General features: G+C 34.5%; 1 protein-coding gene across 2 annotated transcripts in view; it reads right to left on the minus strand.

The window, feature by feature from the left end:
- Positions 1-21,233, minus strand: part of LOC132705608 (nephrin-like) — a 635,291-nt gene that overhangs the window by 107,753 nt on the left and 506,305 nt on the right. For both annotated transcript variants that reach the window (XM_060676301.1, XM_060676311.1), the window contains exon 4: positions 19,395-19,505. In XM_060676301.1, coding sequence (XP_060532284.1) covers positions 19,395-19,505 — 111 coding nt within the window. The remainder of the gene's footprint in view (positions 1-19,394; positions 19,506-21,233) is intronic.

Raw genomic sequence — 21,233 nt, forward strand, 5'->3', positions numbered from 1 at the left:
ATTAAATAAAGTTAAATATTTTTTTAACTTTCGTAGGCTGTGGATGTAGTGTGTGACATTGAGAGTGTTTCATCCGTTTATTATAAGTTCTACGACTGCGGCAAGTCCCAACTTTTCTTCAGGTCGTGAAAGCATAATCTAATCTATCTAAAAAGTAGTTTTTTGAAGAGATTTTGAAGTGGTTCTGGACAGGTTCCACTAATACCTTAGTTTGTTGATTTTATTTCTCACTATTTTTTCTTATATCTCTATTCTCTGTTATATCTCTATTCCCTCTTATATCTCTAATCAGAGCAATCTATCTTTTAAGTTCGTTGTTTTTAATCTTTTAAAGTCAAGCGATTTGTGCTTCATATATTATGTAGATACTTTTTCCAAATATTTTGACACAGTGATTTTTTTTATGTGTAATATGCATGTCCAATAAACTCACATACCAAGAGGGATCTCACATAAAACAATTCTCATTAATTACAAACAATTTTTTTTTGCATATGTAACCAAAATATTGCGGGATACCGCATATAGAATTTAATAATAATAAAACATTTTCACTAGATTATATCTTTTATCGTCCTATCAATCTCTGGTTAATATTTTTAGAAATTACCTGCAGAAATGTATGTTAATGATAAATAAATGTGAAGAAATCGAGTCCTATTATAGTTGAAATTAACATTTTTTGGGAGTATTTTAGGCATATGTTGATATTATGTGATTCAAATCAATGATAATTTCTGGCTTTCATCTTTGTACAGAATAAATTACCTGTTTAAAAATGTTTTTCTGCGTGATGACATGAGATTTATTCAGGATTTTTTTTCAGTACATAGTTGATAGCTAGATAACCTGCAATTAAAAAAAAATTATAGACCAACTAAAATGAAAAAGTGCGATGTAACATTCCGAGAAAGTCTAGGAATTATGTTTTTAGGAAAACATTTGTATGCCTTTGAAAAATGCGTCTTTTTGTTGATCCCTCGTACACCAGCATAATCTAATCTAAAAGGTTTGTTTTATATTATCGTAAAATTTGGAATCTCCGTCCTTAAACACCGTACCCCGGGATTCGTTGATATCGATAAGGATGTTTAAGGAAACATAGAGAAGATTAAAGGGATTCGAGGAGGGTTAAAGTGGAAACCATAACCATCCGAGATAAGTTACTTGGACAGCATGCTGATGTTAAGTTTTAGGCTGCCTGAGCCTGCAGAAATATTGTCCCATAAATTGCAACATTTGTCAATGGATGAAGTAGGGTGAAAATATATATATTATATAAACATATGTAACAAAACGAAGAGGGCCTGCTATAAATTGTTTGTGGTTCGTCACGAAAATAATAATAAAGCAAAAACATAAAAATGTCTACTTGTACGTAATATTTGGAGGAGAGCTTCTGATTAAAACTGGTTTCAGGAAACACAAAACTGACTGGCATGGTCGATATTTAAGACAAAGAAGAAGTCGGTAGTCAAATCGCAGAAGGTCAGAGACAAGCCGGATCTATCATGGTTGCAGCGAGGAGTCCAAAAACAAGGCAGTCTTAAGGGATGGTCACCAAGTTAGCATCAAAAGATACCTGAGGAAAGGTCGAGACTCAATGACTGCTGATCGTTTGAATATGGCATTCTTAAATAGTTGAACTTCTGCTGACTATAGGCCCTTGTTGGTAATGGAAATGATTAGCTTGTTGGGTACCTTGTGCCAGTAAATACAGTGTGTCCAAGATAAGGATGCACAGCATGGGGATCTCGGAAACTATAAGAGATACAGTGTCGGTTAAATTAGACAAAAGTTGCGCATTTTGATACCGAACAAGATCCCGTTTTACAAATTTGAAAATTCCAAGCCGTTCCGGAAATATCCGAGAAAAACCGAAATATTGCGATTTCGTTTTTATTATTTTTTAAAGCTATTTGAAAAGATATGAAAAAACGGAAAACACTTTTCCATTGGCACTTTTTAATCTCTCCAAATTGACGTTAACAAATTTTCATTACAGCGTTTCGATTCCATGGAACCACCATCAACTTTGATTTTTCTTATGGAACGGAAAAAAAGTACACACAGTATTAGGTTGTGCTTTTCATTGCGAATTCAACGATGTACGATACAATACGGTTACTTATGTTTTTATCCAGAAAAATGGATTTTTAATACATTTCAGCATTTAAATGGAGTAGGCCATGACAAAATGACATCCAGTCAATTTCAATGACACATTAATGTTATTTGTCTTTGTTATCAGTCGATCATAAGTTTATTCCTTTAGTTATTGTTTTTGTATTTTTATTGTTGTTGTCTTTTTCTAATTTATTTTGTTCTACAATGGAGGGAGGTAATTTTACAAACGAAGAAAAATGTGATATGCTGCCTTGCTACATCTGATGCCAAAGAAATTGTGTGGAAGCTGAGTGTATGTATTCTAACAAATACCCAGAGCGGAGACAACCTGACAAGAGTATTTTTCGGCGTTTGTTATTTAATCTGAAAGAATATGGATCATTTAAGAAGCCTGCATTATCCCGACAAAAACCTTCCAATGAAGAAAACCAATACATTGTTCTACAATCTGTTATCGAAAATCCACAAACTTCTACCAGAGAAATTGAAGACCAGAATGGGGTAGCTAAATCTACAGCTCAGTTTATTTTAAGGAAAAATGAATTTAAGCCTTACAAATTCAGAATATGTCAAGGATTAAAACCGGGTGACGACGAACGACGTAGACATTTTTGTGAGTGGTATACCAGGATGTGTGATGAGAGTTTTAATTTTCCATATAAAGTGATTTGGTCTGATGAAAGTATGGTGACCAATAACGGTATTTATAACAGGCGCAATACACACTATTGGTCGCAACAAAATCCACGTGTTAATAGACTATCCAGACATCAAGTTCGCTTTGGGTTTAATATTTGGTGTGGGATTTTTGGTAGCAAGATTATAGGCCCTATTTTCTATAATAATTCCTTAACTTCCGAGCGGTACCTTGACATCTTGAGGCACGATTTAGAAGATGCCTTAGATGATTTACCGCTAGGCGCTGTGCAAGGCTGCTGGTTCCAACAAGATGGTGCCCCAGCCCATAACTCCAGAGAAGTTCGCCAATATTTAACTGAACGGTTTGATGGAAAATACATTGGGACTTACAGTGAAACACCTTGGCCTCCAAGGTCCCCGGACTTAACTCCCTTGGACTTTTTCTTATGGGGCTACATAAAAAATGAGGTATTCAAAGAATGTTTTGACAACGAGGAACAATTACGTCAATCAGTACGAGCAGCGTTTAATAAAATAACTCCTGAAATGTTAAGTCGTGTTTTGGAGTTTGGAGACGGGCGTACTTATGCCTAGAAAATGGAGGTCATTTATTCGAACATTTGTTATAGAATTTGTTTTTCATTAACTTGTTGGATTTAGTTGTTATGTTAAATGAACAGTTAGAGTTAGTAAATAAATAAACACATTAACTCGAACTTGTCAACCATTTTCTTTTGCCTTTCATCGTTCGGATCTCATGGCCTACTACAATAAAATACTAGAAATGTATTAAAAAGCCATTTTTCTGGATAATAACATAAGTAACCGTATTGTATCGTACATCGTTGAATTCGCAATGAAAAGCACAACCTAATACTGTGTGTACTTTTTTTCCGCCCCATAAGAAAAATCAAAGTTGATGGTGGTTCCATGGAATCGAAACGCTGCAATGAAAATTTGTTAACGTCAATTTGGAGAGATTAAAAAGTGCCAATGGAAAAGTGTTTTCCGTTTTTTCATATCTTTTCAAATAGCTTTAAAAAATAATAAAAACGAAATCGCAATATTTCGGTTTTTCTCGGATATTTCCGGAACGGCTTGGAATTTTCAAATTTGTAAAACGGGATCTTGTTCGGTATCAAAATGCGCAACTTTTGTCTAATTTAACCGACACTGTATCTCTTATAGTTTCCGAGATCCCCATGCTGTGCATCCTTATCTTGGACACACTGTATATATATTATATAAACTCGGCGTGAAATGTTAGGTTGTGGTATACTTCGGCCAGTATTATAGTGCTTTTACAACTGACTCAGTAATTAAATTTGCCTACTGGTTATTACTCCAAAACCGCAGCCCCTTATACAACACCCTGCCGAGCAACCATTCCAGGACTGTCCTAGGAAATTATGTACCTCCACAATCAATCTTATTACAAAGTAACAATTTTTATATTCGATGTCACTCGTTTTTATTGCTTCTCCCCTTCTGAATTTCTTATAAAATTGTAAACATTAAAAACAATTTGTTTAGCATCTGAAGACAAATGGATCCACTTTTTATTTGCTGAGGTAGTTAGTCCTCTAAATTGTCATTAGGTTCGACTACCATCTCCACTTCGTCTTCAAATTCTGCGTTGTTTTCCATGTCTTCTTCTAACAGGCGAACATCTGCTTCATTCCACGATCTCCACATTTGAAAGTGTTAAAATACAGGAACCTCCAAAAAAATGTACCTTTATATTCTGCGAATATAATCTATATTCTTAGAAAAGACTGTTGCTGTTTACAAATTGAAGAACTATGTAGAAGACACCAAAATACAAGAACAAGAATGTGGTTAATAGAATGGATCACAAGACAAAACTGATTATTTTCAAACTTACCTGTAAAATAAATAGAGTACAGGTACTTACCCTTTACCCTTTGAACTATTCAGTGAAAACAGCTTCGCAGTGTCAAAGTGCAATTTAGATTAAACTTTTAAGAACGATATATATCACCCGATGTTAAAATAAATGCTTCTACTTATTCTAAAATACCCCACAGTATCGATGCTTAATGAAATTTAAAACGGCCCATTTACGTTTCAAATAAAAATTTCAAGTTGCTACAAATATTTGATACGATCCATCTCAGGCAAGGCTTACTTCTATTGGGGAAAGGAACGCGTGGGTTCACGAAACATTCCAAGACCATAGCAGGTGTTGGGCTCGGCATCTATGGGTAATATCCAAAGGCGGAGATAAAAAGGTTGACATACACATACAGACAAAAGTCAATATACTTTAGCCAGGCAGCAATGAAGAAGCTGAACTCGCCTCGATATTTCACCAATATCGTAAAAAGCTGCCGAAAGGGTATACCCATATTAGGAATAGGAATTAGAAAGTTTAGAGAATGGGGTAGATGCTCCACCCAAAGCAAGGACCACAACCCATGTCGCTTATTTGTCCCCAATCGGCAAGAAATGCAATCGACGTAGAAGTAAAGGAAGCTCGCCTACACTGGCTACGACTACCAAAACTAGTCCATTCAACTACTTTAATAGAATGTCCTACGAAGAAGCGCATAAATGACACCCTGTTATGAACAGGGCATACCTGAATACGACTTCATACGATGCCTGAACTTGGTGGGAGCAGTAAGAATTGGGAGGGTGCCGCAATACGTTGAATGGTAGCAGCGGAAGGCCGACATGACAGCTACACACAGTAACGCAAACCCTAAACAAAGTCTATAACAATTGGCTGTCGATAAGCATTGACAAAGTCGATGTTGATATTGTCAATAGCAAAATGCCATCACATTCTATGTTGATGTTGGGTAGGTAAATGCCACGGAGGAGCATTAATGCGAAGCAATACGTTAAACTCAACCAAGTAATTGATAAAATAAAATTCGATTGAAAATATTAGAGTTGTAAATGCCCACATACCTATAATAAATTTGAGTGACATATTCGTAGGACAGATACATTGTAAGATCTCTAATATTTATTGGTTCCGAAGGACGAATGAAGGATAAGACAAAAAGAAAAACAATTCTATTTGATTACACACGGACCCCGACCGCTCCTAAAAATCTCCCGGGCTTAAAGTTAGAAAGTTTAAATCCCCACGTCTAGATAAACAGATTGAAAATAGAAACTTCCAACTGCAGTCACAGAATACAAGGTACCGTCATTTTAAAATGAAATGTCTTTTTGTGTTTAATTCTGAAACTGCTTATATTTCTACGTTAACTCATTTATATAAATTAAGAGTATGTACTAATTCAAGTTTTAAGAAGAAACTTTAACTTTGATAATGGTAATATATTTCATTTCTGATTCTTAAATCTTAAATCGTAAATCCATTCTCTGAAAAAGTAAAAAAGTTGATTTTAACTTTCAAAGTATGTATAGCTTGGAAGTTTAAGAAACATTTGCGGTTGCAGGTGCTTTTAAAATGAAGATATCTTCCACCGTCTATAGTATAGATGTTAATGATAATTTTATGTTAAGTCAAGTTAAGTAAAACAAAACATTGTTTTGTGTGAAAATTTTGCAAGATTATAGTGAGAACAAAAGTAAGAAGGATTCTGTTTACAAGGAGGAAATTATCATATCGATATGTTGTAGCATTAGCAACGCGTAGGTGAAAAATGATTTTATAAAAACAAATGTACTCCTATACCTATAGTTTCGCAATATACAAATCGTTAATTTTGCACTAAATTTACTTTTGCCAATATATAGGCACTGAAATCCCCTATTTTTTCATTTCCATCTCTAAAAGGAAGGGAATTTTATCTAGAGCGAACCAGGTATTAAAGTAAAATTCAAGAGATTCTGAACGTAACCTCGGGTCATCTATACGTGGGTCGCTGTCAAGTACAGAAGGTAGTTTCACAAAACTTTCCTATTTAAACACTTTGAGAGAGGCAAGTTCGCTTCAGGCGCTCTGTAGAGTCCTGACTTCGAAATGGGTTATGGCAATTTACATTTCTAGACGTTTGGGATAAACTTTAAATACCAACAAAAAAACAATGAAAAGGTTAGAATGGCAAGAAAAAGAATTTAATACTGGCCAACGGTATGGTTATTCTATTTGAACATATTGACATCCAATTACAAGTTAGAACAATCACGATTTTACATGAATGTATAAACTCGAAAACAATCGAATATCACACGGAATGTATTCAGATTGATGCTTACGTTTTGCCCGAATTTCGTCTGTCATTTCCATGACGTATAGGCACTTAAACTTAAATTAACTTAAACTATTACTATTGTTATTTAATATCTTTTTTTAGTTCACCACAATTTATAGGCGTATGTGGTGTGTATTATGGGTTGAACACAAAACTAACCAAATAAACAATAAATTGAAATGACTGCACCTCATTTTGGACATGTCAACTTCCAGATTACAATTTCACAAAAATGGCTATTTGAAAAGACGTTCCGTATATAAAAGTTTCTTTAATACTCAAGAACAAGAAACGTAATCTAAGTGCAGCGTCGCAGTCCCCAGACGGTGGAGCATGATATTGAACTCCCAAGAGTAGCTTTATCCCTGAATTTTCGTAAAACATTGCCTTTACTAAAACAAGGTTATGAACGTTAAAGAAGTGCAGTAAATTCTTATTCAAACACGAGGTTTCCTAGATAGGAGCCCCAGTTAGAGATGGAGGATATGCGGATATTACAACATGGGGATGTAATTTCTAGATGCATAATTTTGCATGCTAAAATATAGACGTAAACTTATACAAAGAGTTTTAACATATAAGGAAGCGTTTCCTTCTTCGTTTTTTTTTAATGACATGGAATAAGTACGTTTTTATTTAAGCATTCCAAATTGTGCTCAGTGGCGTTGGATTGAAAAAACACTTGTTTGTTTTTTATTCTAAATCGCATGAATAAAAAAACGGTTGCGCGTGCATTTATAAGATGCGGAATTAAGAATATCCAAATGTCTTGGAAAATGAATGTCGATTAACACGTACGTTTCTATTTGGAGAGAATTCTCTTATATAACTAATACCCAATTGGGATTTGTCACTTTTGAAAACGCTACTACACTAATTCAGAATTTTATATTTTATAGTAAGATTTTTCCACAAAGTTGTTTCTCCTGTTCATTTTTCATTTTAATGGAGCCCTGTTGGCTAAAAGTTTTGTCAGAGTCAACTAATATTGTCGTCGTCCATTGGGCGCCTCCTCGGGTGGCGGATAAGCGAACGCCTCCTAGATATGAAATGAAATACACGGGGCGGACCGAAATTAGCATCTGTTGAAAGGCAGCAGTTTCATCAGTACGAAAGCATGGTGTAGGAAGATAAACTTCTCAACGGTTTTCGCACTGCGGTGTGGAAACGAAACTCCTACTACGCTATACTATTTCCAATCATCTAATGAAAAACTCAGTCCGGGACACCTATGAATTCTGGAGGGGATACTAATAATCCCCCGTCAAACACAAACAAACACCAAATATATAACAAAACAACACGCCTTGCCACATAGAACGTGCGCAAAAAAAAACCTACATGACCGGGAAGCTTGCCAGCGTTGATGCAGAGAAGGATAGACTATGTCTTAAAGATGACCTGTCTCGGGAACACAAAAAACCAAACACGGAGCTATATATTAATCTGGACGTGACGATTCAGATCACAACAAATAATAAAACAGATTACATGGTTGAAGACTTCTATGTCAATCTCGATGAAGTATGCACTGACAACAATTTTTTCATCTGGCGTTCACTTCAAATTCAAATTCAAATTGATTTCATTCTCATTAGACACGAATATAAAAAGTTTATTAAATCCGTCAAAACCTATCCCGAAGCCGACGTCAACAGCGACCATAACCCAATTGTGGTGGACCTTAAAATACGCCGCTTTGTAAACCGGTCCCACGACAAAAACGCATTGATATATGGAAAATACAGAGTCCTGGAGAAAGAACGTAAATTAGCCAAAAACTTGAGAACTGGTTACAAGAACTAGACAAGTCTAAAAACACTCAGCCCAGGAAGGATTTGAAGGAGTTAATTATGACCCAGGAGAACGACAAGGGATTTGAAAATAGCAGCAAAAAACAGGAGTGGATGACTGATGCGAACATTAACGAATGAACAAGGAGAACAGAAGCACAAAAATGCAGTCACATGTGCTGAAATTAACAGGCTTATTCGTGCGAAATGCAGGAATGTCAAAGAATCATGGCCGTAGACAAAATTCATGACTGTAAGAATAGCATAGATGGCTCGGATAGACATCTTTAGAAATTTTCAGAGCTGCCGTTTCTCGTGCGACAATAGCCATTTGGATCGCCAACCTTCGTGGGGGGACGATGTCGTAAGAAGAAGAAGAGTTTTAAATAGTAAGTAGGGTGAATATTGCAAAAGTAAAAATTAATCGTAAAGTATTAATAATAGGTATATAACATACATAATTAAATTCAAATTCCGTTACATATATCTTTTACGTCGTCTTCGAATAAGACTGGTATCAATTATGATTGATCGTCGTCAAAAATAATAGCGCTATCGTAATTTTTTTTGCGAGTGTGAAAACTAGTATTTTGTTAGAAAAATTGAAATATTGGACAAACCATTAGGTATGTATTATAACTAATAAACAAGTTGAAAAATTTCAAAACCATATCAAAACATAATTTAAAAATTGGGTGATCCATTAAAAGAATGTTCTATTAGTCACGATTTTTTAAGCCACTATAATTTAAAATAATATTAAATTATGTCGTAACAGTCTACAACTTTTGTATTTACTTTTTTCAAGAAACTTCTACTGTACTGTAATACTATTTACAAATCTTTATGACAAAGTCTGTCGCCCCTAAGATTCACAAACCAGGATTATCCCTTCGGCCTATTGTCAGCACCATTGGTTCTCGAACACATTCTCGAGCAAATTATCCATATATATATTTATGGAAGTCATTGAGAAGAAAGACCTAGCCACCTTCCATCCAAATAAAAATTATGAGGATGATGTTACTTTTGTTATTTGGCGTCACGGTAAAGAATCCCTCTTTAAGATAATAATCTCCCATTAACATTCGGTCGTTCTGTTTACAGAAAACGGACAAAGACCGATACCTTAATTAAAATTCGTTAGATCTGCTCTTCTCTCTAAAAATTTTCGCATTAGAGATATTAAGCGTTCCATGAAAAAATACACTTAACTACAATCTTCCAAAGAAAATGAGTCTGAAAGCAACCCCACACTTACCACTGTTGTCCTTCCTTACATTCAAGACATCACTGACCCTATATCAAAAGTTCTTCAAAAATATAACGTCAAAACCGGATTTACCACTGGCCCAAAAATCTCTCATCTTCGATCTGTCAAATACAAAATTCCGTTTGAGATACCAGGAGTTTACAGCATCCTTGCATATGATCAAGTCTTCTAACGAAAAATTCAAGAACCTATAGAAATCTATAAGTAACCAAAAAAAAAATATATATATATATATATATATATATATATATATATATATATATATATATATATATATATATATATATATATATATATATATATATATATATATATATATATATATATATATTTTTTTTTTTTTTTTTTTTTGAGGAAGCGGAGCTAAAGAAGGGGCATGAGCGTTGCCTCGGATGACTCATACCCATATTGGTGAACAGTAAAGTCCTGAGTCGCGGTTAAGATTGTTTGGTTGCTTATAGATTTCTATAGGTTCTTCAATTTTTCGTTAGAAGACCTGATCATATGCAAGGATGCTGTAAACTCCTGGTATCTCAAACGGAATTTTGTATTTGACGGATCGAAGATGAGAGATTTTTGGGCCAGTGGTAAATCCGGTTTTGACGTTATATTTTTGAAGAACTTTTGATATGGGGTCAGTGATGTTTTGAATGTAAGGAAGGACAACAGTGGTAAGTGTGGGGTTGCTATATATTCCGGGATATCATCCGTTCGCTTGTTGAACTCCCACTGGAATCCTGCGGACGTTTCGCCAAAATCTCACTTGCCATCTTCAATGCTCGCGCTCCGAAAACATTTCGAACACGGAGCTTCAGCTTCAGTCGTACGCCAGCCTATTGGCCATTCTAGTTACCCATTGAGCCATTACCAATGTAAATAAATATGATAGGAAATATGTAATACACTAAACATTTAGATATGACTCTTTGAAATGACCAATAAGCATGCGAAAAACTTTGCATTCTATCCAAATTCAAATTATAGATTCGATTATTGTATTGGGGGTTTGCGAATCCTAAATGTACAACACAGATGGTTGTGTTTCCCCAATACACGATTTGGGAATTGTAAAAAGTGTAAACGTTCGTATCAAACAAAATACAAAGCGGATAAAACCTTTTCGACTTAGACCTCGGTATTTTGAAATGGGTCAGCGGGGAACATATAAATTATTTTTATGCAGTTCCGAATATTTCTGAACGTAACAGTTCGTAAACACGTTCACAAATGCTAACCATATTTTAAAAGCGAAAATGGGAGTGTACATATATCCAGTTTTTTATTCTATTTCAGTGCATTTACCGAGCAACCGACCATGGAAAATTTCGAATTTCGAAACAAGAACTAGTACAGTATATTTGCTGAGTTTTTATATATTCGTTCTTTACATAGACTGCCTTTTTTGCAGTCCATAGTTTTCGGGACGTATTGTGATGTTGGAACAGGAGAATTTTCGTCATGGTAGGAAAACTAGAAAGTAAATTTTCTTCCTGCCCAAACAATGTAAAGCGACTATGTAAAAAGTTATCAATTTCGTTGTTCAACAGTTTGACACAAATATTCCGAACTGAAAAATATTGCATACATTAGGTTCAACAAAAAATGCAACAAATTGTAGAGTTAAAAATTAATTAAGTTACTTCAAAACATGGAAGAAACTTGAAGATGCAAAACTCTGGACAAGCTGTTCCAATTGAAGTTTCAACATAACTCTTTTTCTTACTTGGTCCCTACTTAAAATCATGTTTCAAGTTCATAAATTAAAATTGTTAAGATCGCCATACAATGAATCTGCTAAATTACTAAATTTGATCAAACTCCGCTATCAAAAAATTACGGCGTTGTATACTTGATATGGTACAAAACGTTGTAGCCGTGACAATTTGAAGAAAATGAAACGTAATAAGAAATTTCTAACTTTAACTTCGATAAATTTTTGCAATTTCCGAGATGTTTTCGGAAATACCTCTGCCAAAAAAATATTGAATTTATAAACGCAATATTAATTTTGTTCCAATTTGAGTTAGCCACTTAAACTTTTTCGACTTGAAATAGTCGAATTTTTAATTTAATTTAATTTAATACCATTTCTCCAACTTCATGGTTATTCAATTCAGGAATGAAAGAGTTAGTAATCATAGCTCTATACCCATTCGACGAATCTACGCCTTACTTGATGACTTGGATTTTGTAAGCATGTAAACCAAGATCCTTTCGCAGAATCTTCCATAAAGTGGATGGACACAGATTCAATTCCTGTGCTCAATGGCGGATGGACTCATTCGGGTAATGCTACGCTTTACAGCAGCAATAGCTTCTTCTTTACGCACCGTGCGGCGTCTCTGGGGATGCGAGTTATCAATAAGCGTAAACGTGGTGCGAAAACGTTCCATGGTTAATCGAATTAACTGCTCTGATGAACCATTCTTTTTCTGTTTTTAAAAAAAAAGGTGAGCCTGGACAACACCTTAAATTTAAAAGTGAATGATTTTTTTATTATATACTTAAGGAACAATGTATGCCTTATTTGAAAACTATACATTTATATTTTGATTGTAAAATTTTCTGTCTTCTGTTGACATGCCTATGAATGTTCAATATATCTCAGTGTATTTGTACCATTTGAAGTAGACCGAAATTTCATTCTATTCTATTATACTAAAAGTATATTTTCCTATAAAGTGACACTTTGCGCACTTTTGATCAATGCATATTTGGGTATTTTAGAATCGAGCGAAGAAAACGTTTATTTAGGTAGTGATTGTCTAAACATTCTCTATTTCAAAATAGTTGTAGTTAACAAAAGTTACTTGAAAGTGTGCTGTGGAAAGTGAAGCTATAATATAAAAAAAATATGGGTAGAGTTTTTAAATGAGGATCTCCTTATTTTCGCTCAAATGGTTCTTTGACATGTATTTCCTGAAACACAAAAATTTCGAACGCCTAATAAATCGATTCATTCGATCAAATTAGAATACTGCAAAACTTCCCGCTTAGATAAATTTGCGTAGTCATTAGGCAATGATTTGACTCTACAAAGCAAGCCGTTGGCGATTACTAATAGAAACTAAAATGTTTAAATTTTAATTGCGCCAAACTTCGTAACGTTTCAACTAAATCGATAGGAGTCGTTGAGTTATTCTACGCCATTCTCTTTTACAAATGATATATTTAGAACATTATCTGCCAGATGCCTTAGAAAGTTATTAACGAATCTGATCTGTCGTCTCTCTTATTGTCAATATAGTCTGATATTTCCAATTCGTGTTACTCACCGTTATATTCTCTCTAACGCGCTAATGTTCCACATCATGGAGGATTTGAACAGATTTAAGCAAACAACCGGCAAAGCGTAGAAGTGAAAATGTACTCGGTTGACAAGTTGGTTCAATTTAATTCTGGTAACGACGACGGTAGTATTACTTTCCGAGTAATGTTAGTATAATATATCTGAAATGAGATTCCAAGAGGAGCCGAGAAGTCCCAAGTTGTCTTGTAATTTAATTGAAGAAATTTTTGGGCATATTAGCGACTTGTTAATTTTGGTACATTTTCGAAGGGTTTATGTAACAAATTTCCTTAATATTTCATAAGGGATGGTGGAATGAAAGTCAACACGTTAACTATTGAGTGTCGTTTGAAGTTAATTTGTTGGGTACATTTTTGCAAAAAAACACGAATACCTTCACCCACTATTGAATTTTTTGAAATTTGTTTTCATTTTTATTCGAACTATACGTAATTTAATAAAAACAAACACTTGCTTTAAGATTACCACACACATGCTTATTGCTTTGACAATTGTTTCGGTACACTGTACCTTCCTCAGAAAGAATTTTTAAACTAACTATCACAAGGTTGATTACAGACTATCCATACAGTAGATAGAATCTTTATCTAAGGGTTTAAGAGGGGAGAATTATTTAAGTCGGTTTGATCGTTTAGTAGCAAACTTTTCTAATAAGTTAAGTTTTTTGCTTTTGCCGTGACTTAACATCGTTATTTGGAATGTCCTGTTTCTATTAAATGATTACTATGATAGAAGCAGGACATTCCTTCAATAACGATGTTAAAATATTACATAGTCAAGGCAAAAGCAAAAAACTTAACTTATTAGAAACAATGCAAATTAATAAACTGAAATATACAAGTATGCGTTATGAGTTAAATAATTCTCCCCTCTTAAACCCTTAGATAAAGATTCTACCTACTGTATGGATAGTCTGTAATTAACCCTGTGATAGTTTAAAGATTCTTTCTGAAGAAGGTACAGTGTACCGAAACAATTGTCAAAGCAATAAATATGTGTGTGGTAATCTTAAAGCAAGTGTTTGTTTTTATTAAATTACGTATGTAATGGATTATCATCAAGTAACAGTCAACTCAATCAAATCTTTATTCGAATTATTTTCAAAGCATATTTAGATTTACTGGTTATTTCAATTGCTTCGTCTTATAGTATATTTGAATCTGGTAGCTCGAGAAGGAATAGAAAACCATGTAATGCGAGAATGTTGATGTGAAAAGCGAGATAGTAGTATGAATTTTTTAAATATTGCCTCTGACGAGATTAAAATACCGATGCAGGTTACACAAAAACGAGCCTTTCACCCTCTGAAGAAATTACTAAACTCTCAATTTCACCAAGAACCTATTTTCTAAAACCAACAAAGGAGCGAGTTAAAAGCTCGACATTCTCTTTGACTGACCTGATTCCCCATTGTATTAGCTCAATGTTTTTGTCGCGCAGTACAAACAAAATTGGAAGTTTTAACGTATCAAACCGAAGTAAACGAGAAACTCAATGATAATAAAAGCCAATTCGTTTCTCTTGTTGCCTCGACAAAACGATATTACAAATATTGGGAATCAATCGAAATAGGGGACATGAAGGACTGGTAACTTATCGGATTGTAAAAAGGGCGCTACGGTTTCGATAAATAACATTTGGGTTCTATTATTTTTATAGTTATTATTAGTTATATTATTTGTCAAGCAAAAACTATATACAGGATGGAGACATTTTCAATGGGATTATATCGGTAACATTTAAAACTTTAAAAATAATGGGTCGGTTAAATAATAATAAAATTAATTTATCAGAAATGAACTAAGAAATTTTTTATTGTTACTCATGGTTACGGTTTCATTCAGGCCATTGGCATAAGTAGACATAGTACTCAATATTAGCTAAAAATTCACAGAATTATAGGGTGTTCTAATAAAAACGCCAATATTGGTATTGGACAGATCACACATCTGTCCTTGTATATATAAATTTTTTTTAATTATTTTATTTTTTGGTAATTTGCAAAGAGAGAAAGTTTTTTTATGTTTAGTCGGGTTTTTGGGACAAATAATTTTGTGCGTACTCAAATAAAAATTTAAGTTGCTGGAACATTTTTTACCGCGGTATGGCCGTTAAAGTTTTTTTTTGCGTTAAGCCGATCGGGAGTGAATTTTTCATTCCGTGTGCAGTAGCAGCGAGATCAGTTGCGCGTTTTCCGCGAAGGGAACTTTAATTCATAAGATTCTCGTTGTGCGTTTATGTTGTCCGTGGCGTAACACCCGGTCAGTTCTGCGAATTGAGTAGCAGAACTTACACCAAAAAGGAAGCAGGCCTGCTGAGGAGACGGAGGCGGAGGTGAGACCTCAAACTTCTTTAGCGGCCCGTTTGGCGATCGGTATTATTTCTAAATTCTTAAAGCCTACAGTCCACTTTCAAGCTCTTCCGAGCTCGCCGCCCATTTTCTTTTCATATCGGTGGTAAGCAACCTCTATTTTTACTCCGCGAAAATAAAATAGGTATTATTAGTTTAAAATAGAGACGCAATCTAGACAAGAGCAAGTGAATTCGGAAGACACTCATTTTGATTGAACCCCGCAATTTTTTGATTGTAAAACTAGAAATAAATGTACCAGAAAGGAAATGCTACAATCAAGGAATTTCGTTTGGCAAAATGTTCCTTAGTCTGTCTCTGATAATTTAATTTTGATAGATTTATTATGCATCTAAATATATGACTTATATTCCACTTAACCTAGCTCGTAGTTATATAGGAGAATATAAAGCGCTGCAGGTTTCTTGCTTTTATTTAAAATTAATTTAGTTGGTAGAGTTTAAAATTGGAAAAAATAATTTAGGCAACCAAAAATTTCTCCTGAAAATGGTATACACAAAAATATTATAAGGTAATATAGACATCTCTTGATGTTTGTGAAGTTCTTCTTTAAATACGTCGCAATCCTAAGGTGCGACCCGCTGTTCCGGAGAAACCAGGTTTTTAGCACATTTTCGATATGCAGTTTTATTTTGTTTTTTTTTAGAATTTTTGTTTTGTTACTATTTTTTTATTTTTAAGTATTTATTGGTCAATACGCCAATGTAATTAAAAAAGGTAGAGGATCAACAAATCCTTTTTAGTTTTTTTTAATGATTAATTTTTTAAGCCCTAGCAATATTTGTGAGTACACAGAGTGACGGCATAGTTTGGCAAAGTACTATTCCCTATTTATCACTATTTTGGAAAAATTGTTTGGTTAGCATGCTTTTAAAAATATTTTCTGTTTTCCAATACGTTGGCAACATGGTCTTGAGAGGCATAAACACATGCTCTGTCATATAAACATTATTTGGGCAAATAGTAATAGGCACATAAATAAGGGGTGTGTCATTAAAAACTTTTTTTTTTATATTTCGACGCTTTTAAGAATCATTTTCATCATCATCCAGTCTGTTGAGTCCACTGCTGAGCGTGGACTTTTCCCAAACGATTCCATTCTGATATGTCTTGAGATAGCTTTGGTGAAATTGTATCGCCCTGTGTAACTCCTCTTTCGATGGGAAATTTCTGGCTGTTTTTATGGAGTCTAATACTCGCATGCGACTCACTTTAGATACCATTGACTAGACGATTATATCTATAGTCGATTACGGCATTGACTAAGGGCTGCCAATGTTGCATTCGTTTCAATTATATCCAATGATTTTTGGAATTCCACAAGAATAAGAACGAAGGATCTATTGTATTGTCATTTTTTCTATTAGGAATGTAAGTGCAAGTAGGTGATCGTTTGTTCTGTAGCCTGACCGAAATCCCGTTTGCTCTACTGTTTATTATTTTAGTAAACAGTAAATGGTAGATGTAAAAGTGGAAAAGCAAGCTTATGGGTCTGTAGTTTTCTACAATTGCTGTATATTTCTTTTTGAACATTAGTATCATTAACATATCGTTCCAACTCGCCGGGACAAACTTATTAAAAGGGCAGAGATATATTAGGACTCTTTCTCCAAGTTTTTTTGCTTCGGTCATGGTGTAATTGATTTCAATTTTTTCCACAGTGATCTCAGGTAGTTCCTCCGACCTTTGATTGATGACGCCAGTAACTTTTCTTATTTCCTTCTTTCAACTCTTCGCTGCTCTGATATAGTATATTAAAGCACTCAGCAACTATCCGAAGTAGTTTTTCTCTTGGCTACCTCTCAGTTTTTCTCCTTTAGTACTTTAAAATGTAATTTTTGCTGGCATTTCTCCTGTTTATCACGATCTTTTATATTGGGAGAGTTTATTTCCTTTCTTCTGTTTTAGATAGAATTTTTTTGTAGCTTCTAGGATAGAGTTTGTGATATGTTGATTTAATTCTTTAATAGGTATGTTTTCAAATATTTCCGTGAAGATGTTTTTTTTTTCTAAGTTAACTCTTAGAGTCGGTCTAACCATTCGGTGATCATTTTCAACTGATACACGGCCTATTACTGTTCAATCTCGTTCTCAGTGTTTCCGTCTGGGCGTCGTGTATGAAAAACTGTTCATTGAAAACAGGTTTCTCTCTAGCAAGAAGTTAAGAAGCGTCTCTCCCAGATGGTTAATGGTTCATTTCTCATCCAAAGCACTTGTAGCACCAGGTCAGCTTCTTTGTCAGGACACGTGGATGTAAGGATGTATGCTTGAATGACCTTAACGGTGAATTTGAATTCAATCTTAGTACTAAATTGGCAACTCGTGTTAGTTAATTTAGTATACTGGTATATGACTTTCAGGCCGACGATGTTATCTGTGTGTTTCTTGTTTATCAGGAATCCAATACTTTATCTTGTTTTCCTACATAGTAAAGCGCATGGCCAGACTTAAGTGTTTCCTAGCCCTAACCTTTCTGTCTTACCTCGCAAAGACTTGGTATGTCGCAGCTGATGTTTTGCAGTTCATCTTCCAATCCGAGTTCTTTGCATTTCGAAGAGAATGTTCTAGCATTATATGTTGCGATTTTCAGGTGTCTTTGTTTTATTTGTGGTCTCTTTTGTCAATCTAGTAAAATTATTGTATGGCCCAAAATCCTCAGAACGGGCTGATAGTGCAGCGTGAGATTCTGACCCTTGCGGGCTACTCACCTGAGGTAGTGTCGTTTTGAAACTTGATAATTTAAGTATAATTTTTAGCCGCTCCTAACATGGAAACAGGCGCTGTTTGCAATCGCTCACTCTCTCTCGCTTTTATGAAACAACCTGTATAATAGAAAATATTTTTATAATGTTTGTCTGTTGATTTCATGCAAAATCTTAGGAAAAAAAAACAAAGCAAAGGTAAATATGGTACATATAGATACTACTTTTCTGTACCATTGCGTTTCTCTGTATGTGAATGAGGTGTTTAATGACAAATATTCACAGAAGCAAACATAAAATAATTATTTTCTAATTTATTTTAACAATCAACTGCTGCCACCGCCTAACATAAAAATAACATAAAAAGGGCAAACCACGTTATTCCTATTTACGCTGCTGTTTCCCTGTCTCATGGAAATTAAGTTTCACGTGGATTGAATCAAATGTAGATGCATATTATAACACCTGCCCAGCCGAAGATTACCCGGGATTCATAGATGAACTAATATTAATGTTTTTTGAGCTCATACGATATATTTTCCTGTCTCTAACCACATTCATGTTTCCACGAGGAACACAGAGGTAATGAAGTTGCAGGTTTAGAGAATGCATTATGCTCCTTGCTGTACAAATTTATTAGCAACTTTTTAGAATAGGATTTCTTAGTAAATTAGATAGGAACGTAGGCAATTGTATCCAGGCTGAAGTTTGTTAAATATGCACATATTGTTAGGCAGATATTTGAACTAATCTAAACTATAAATTAATTTGAATACGAGAATCTTCCCTGCTATCGTGGATTCACGTACCGCCATTTATTAACCGCGGCCCAAAAAAGTTTGCCCTAAAAGAATGCAAAAAGTGGCAACCGCAAAAATTGGCGACGATGAACGACAAACAGAAAAAACTCATCTCGTCTAATAAGCCTTCGAGGAGAGAAATAAATGAACGGAAACATTAATTTGCAGCGTTGTCAATCTTACCTCCGTAAACGTCGCATCTGAGGGTGAAAGACGCCCCCTCAGGAAACGGCCCTACTACGGACGTCAGTGCTGCCCCGGATTCATTCGTGATGACTATCTTCTGGGGTGGAACTGGAAAAGACGAGAGACGAGCAGGTAATTTAAAATTAATTGAAAATCGATTCACGATTCTCGTAGATGTTTACACGCGCATTTTCGTGTCGTTCAAAATTAAGGATCTCGTTACGTAAAAAGTGCGTTAATTATAAAAAGCAGTAACGACAATTTCCCTGGCAATGTGGGACGTATACATGAGGGTATGCAAGTTTGTTCCTGATTATAAGTTATATTTCTAAAGACATTTTCTGTTCATTCAATTTACAACTTTAAATAATCCAAAAAAGTTCCTACCAGTTGATTTTACAATTAAGCAAATATTGCAGTTGTAGTTGTTAACTGACTAAAGTATTCAATTAACTTCTCCCTGTAAAATTTAAATCATCTTATTTAACTGTTAAGGAGCGTCTCTTTTGTAGCGCTGTTATTCTCTACTCCGAACATTTCAATCGATCTTATTACCAATATAATATAATGAAAAAGTTCATTTATAACAAAAATCGTTTTCTTAATACTAACAGACCGTTTCGCAAAATTTCCCAGAAGAGGTCATTTTCTTATACCATAACAATTACGCCCCAAAATCCTACTTATGTTATTAGTTTCTTAGATATGCCACATCGCGATTACTGCAGAATCACACTGTATACACATAATAAGAGAAACGAGACAATTTTTATTCGCTTTCCTATTAAACAAACATAACAAGAGAGCAATAACTGCTCCCTAGAGATGTAACGTCGTTCATCCAAAGGCGAGCCTATTATTCCATAAAATAGTCACAAGCTGTTAAGGCAATCTTCCTTCGGAATTGCCTCTACACCACGTTTACTACCGTGTTATTATAGTCCCGACGAACATAGCACGTGCTCAACTTATTGCAGGTTTGAGTCTTAAATATTCGTTTTAGCTGGAGATATCCAATAGGCTATTTTCTCTCGAAGACGGAGATAAATGCGCCGTAAAGTTAGACCTGCTCCGTCAAAATGTAAAGCTTCGTTCATTAAGGACCACGCTCCATATTTAGAAACCTACTGCACCTAGAGCTTCAGGTATAAAATGTTATGACTAGAATGAGCATGATGAAATTCAGGAAATTCTTCTATTTCTATTCTATTTCTATTTTTTTTGTTTCATTGTAGTCTTTTGTCTATTCCTGAAACACCATTTTTGATGGTTCGACGACGTATCTCCTAGTGTATTACGGCTTCGGTGTCCCCATTTTTTCACGAATTGGATTTTAGATACAGCGTGATCACCCTTTGTAGTTCTGTTATGGGTAATAATTATGGAAAACTGGATACGATTTTTTACATAAGATCCACTAAGGTACTCAATTTTCTCCTGAAACTAAACTAACTACCTAACTAACTAAACTTGAGCTTTTTTAAATGCAACACCAAGTATGTCTTTTAATAATTTTATACAGATAAAAACTATTTCAAATACAAAGCATATATCTTAAATTTTATAATTTTTATGAGTAGGCCATGGAAAATAAACATTAAAAAAAATACATAATTTATTACAAAAAATTCGTCAAAATAAACTTGCGTGTATGTACAATATTGGAAAAAAATACGTTTTATGTGTTACATATTTTTGAAGTTCATAACAAGCCAATTATTAAAAGACAACAGAAGTTTAGTTGGTACATCAAAATTCGGGAGTTTCGGAAGAAACATGATTACGCCACTGGATTTTACGTAAGAAAAATTAAAAAAGAAAACGGGTGGGTGCCTG

This window comes from Cylas formicarius, unplaced genomic scaffold (genome assembly GCF_029955315.1).
Source record: "Cylas formicarius isolate icCylForm1 unplaced genomic scaffold, icCylForm1.1 PGA_scaffold_10__41_contigs__length_53128322, whole genome shotgun sequence".
NCBI classification, from domain to species: Eukaryota; Metazoa; Arthropoda; class Insecta; order Coleoptera; family Brentidae; genus Cylas; species Cylas formicarius.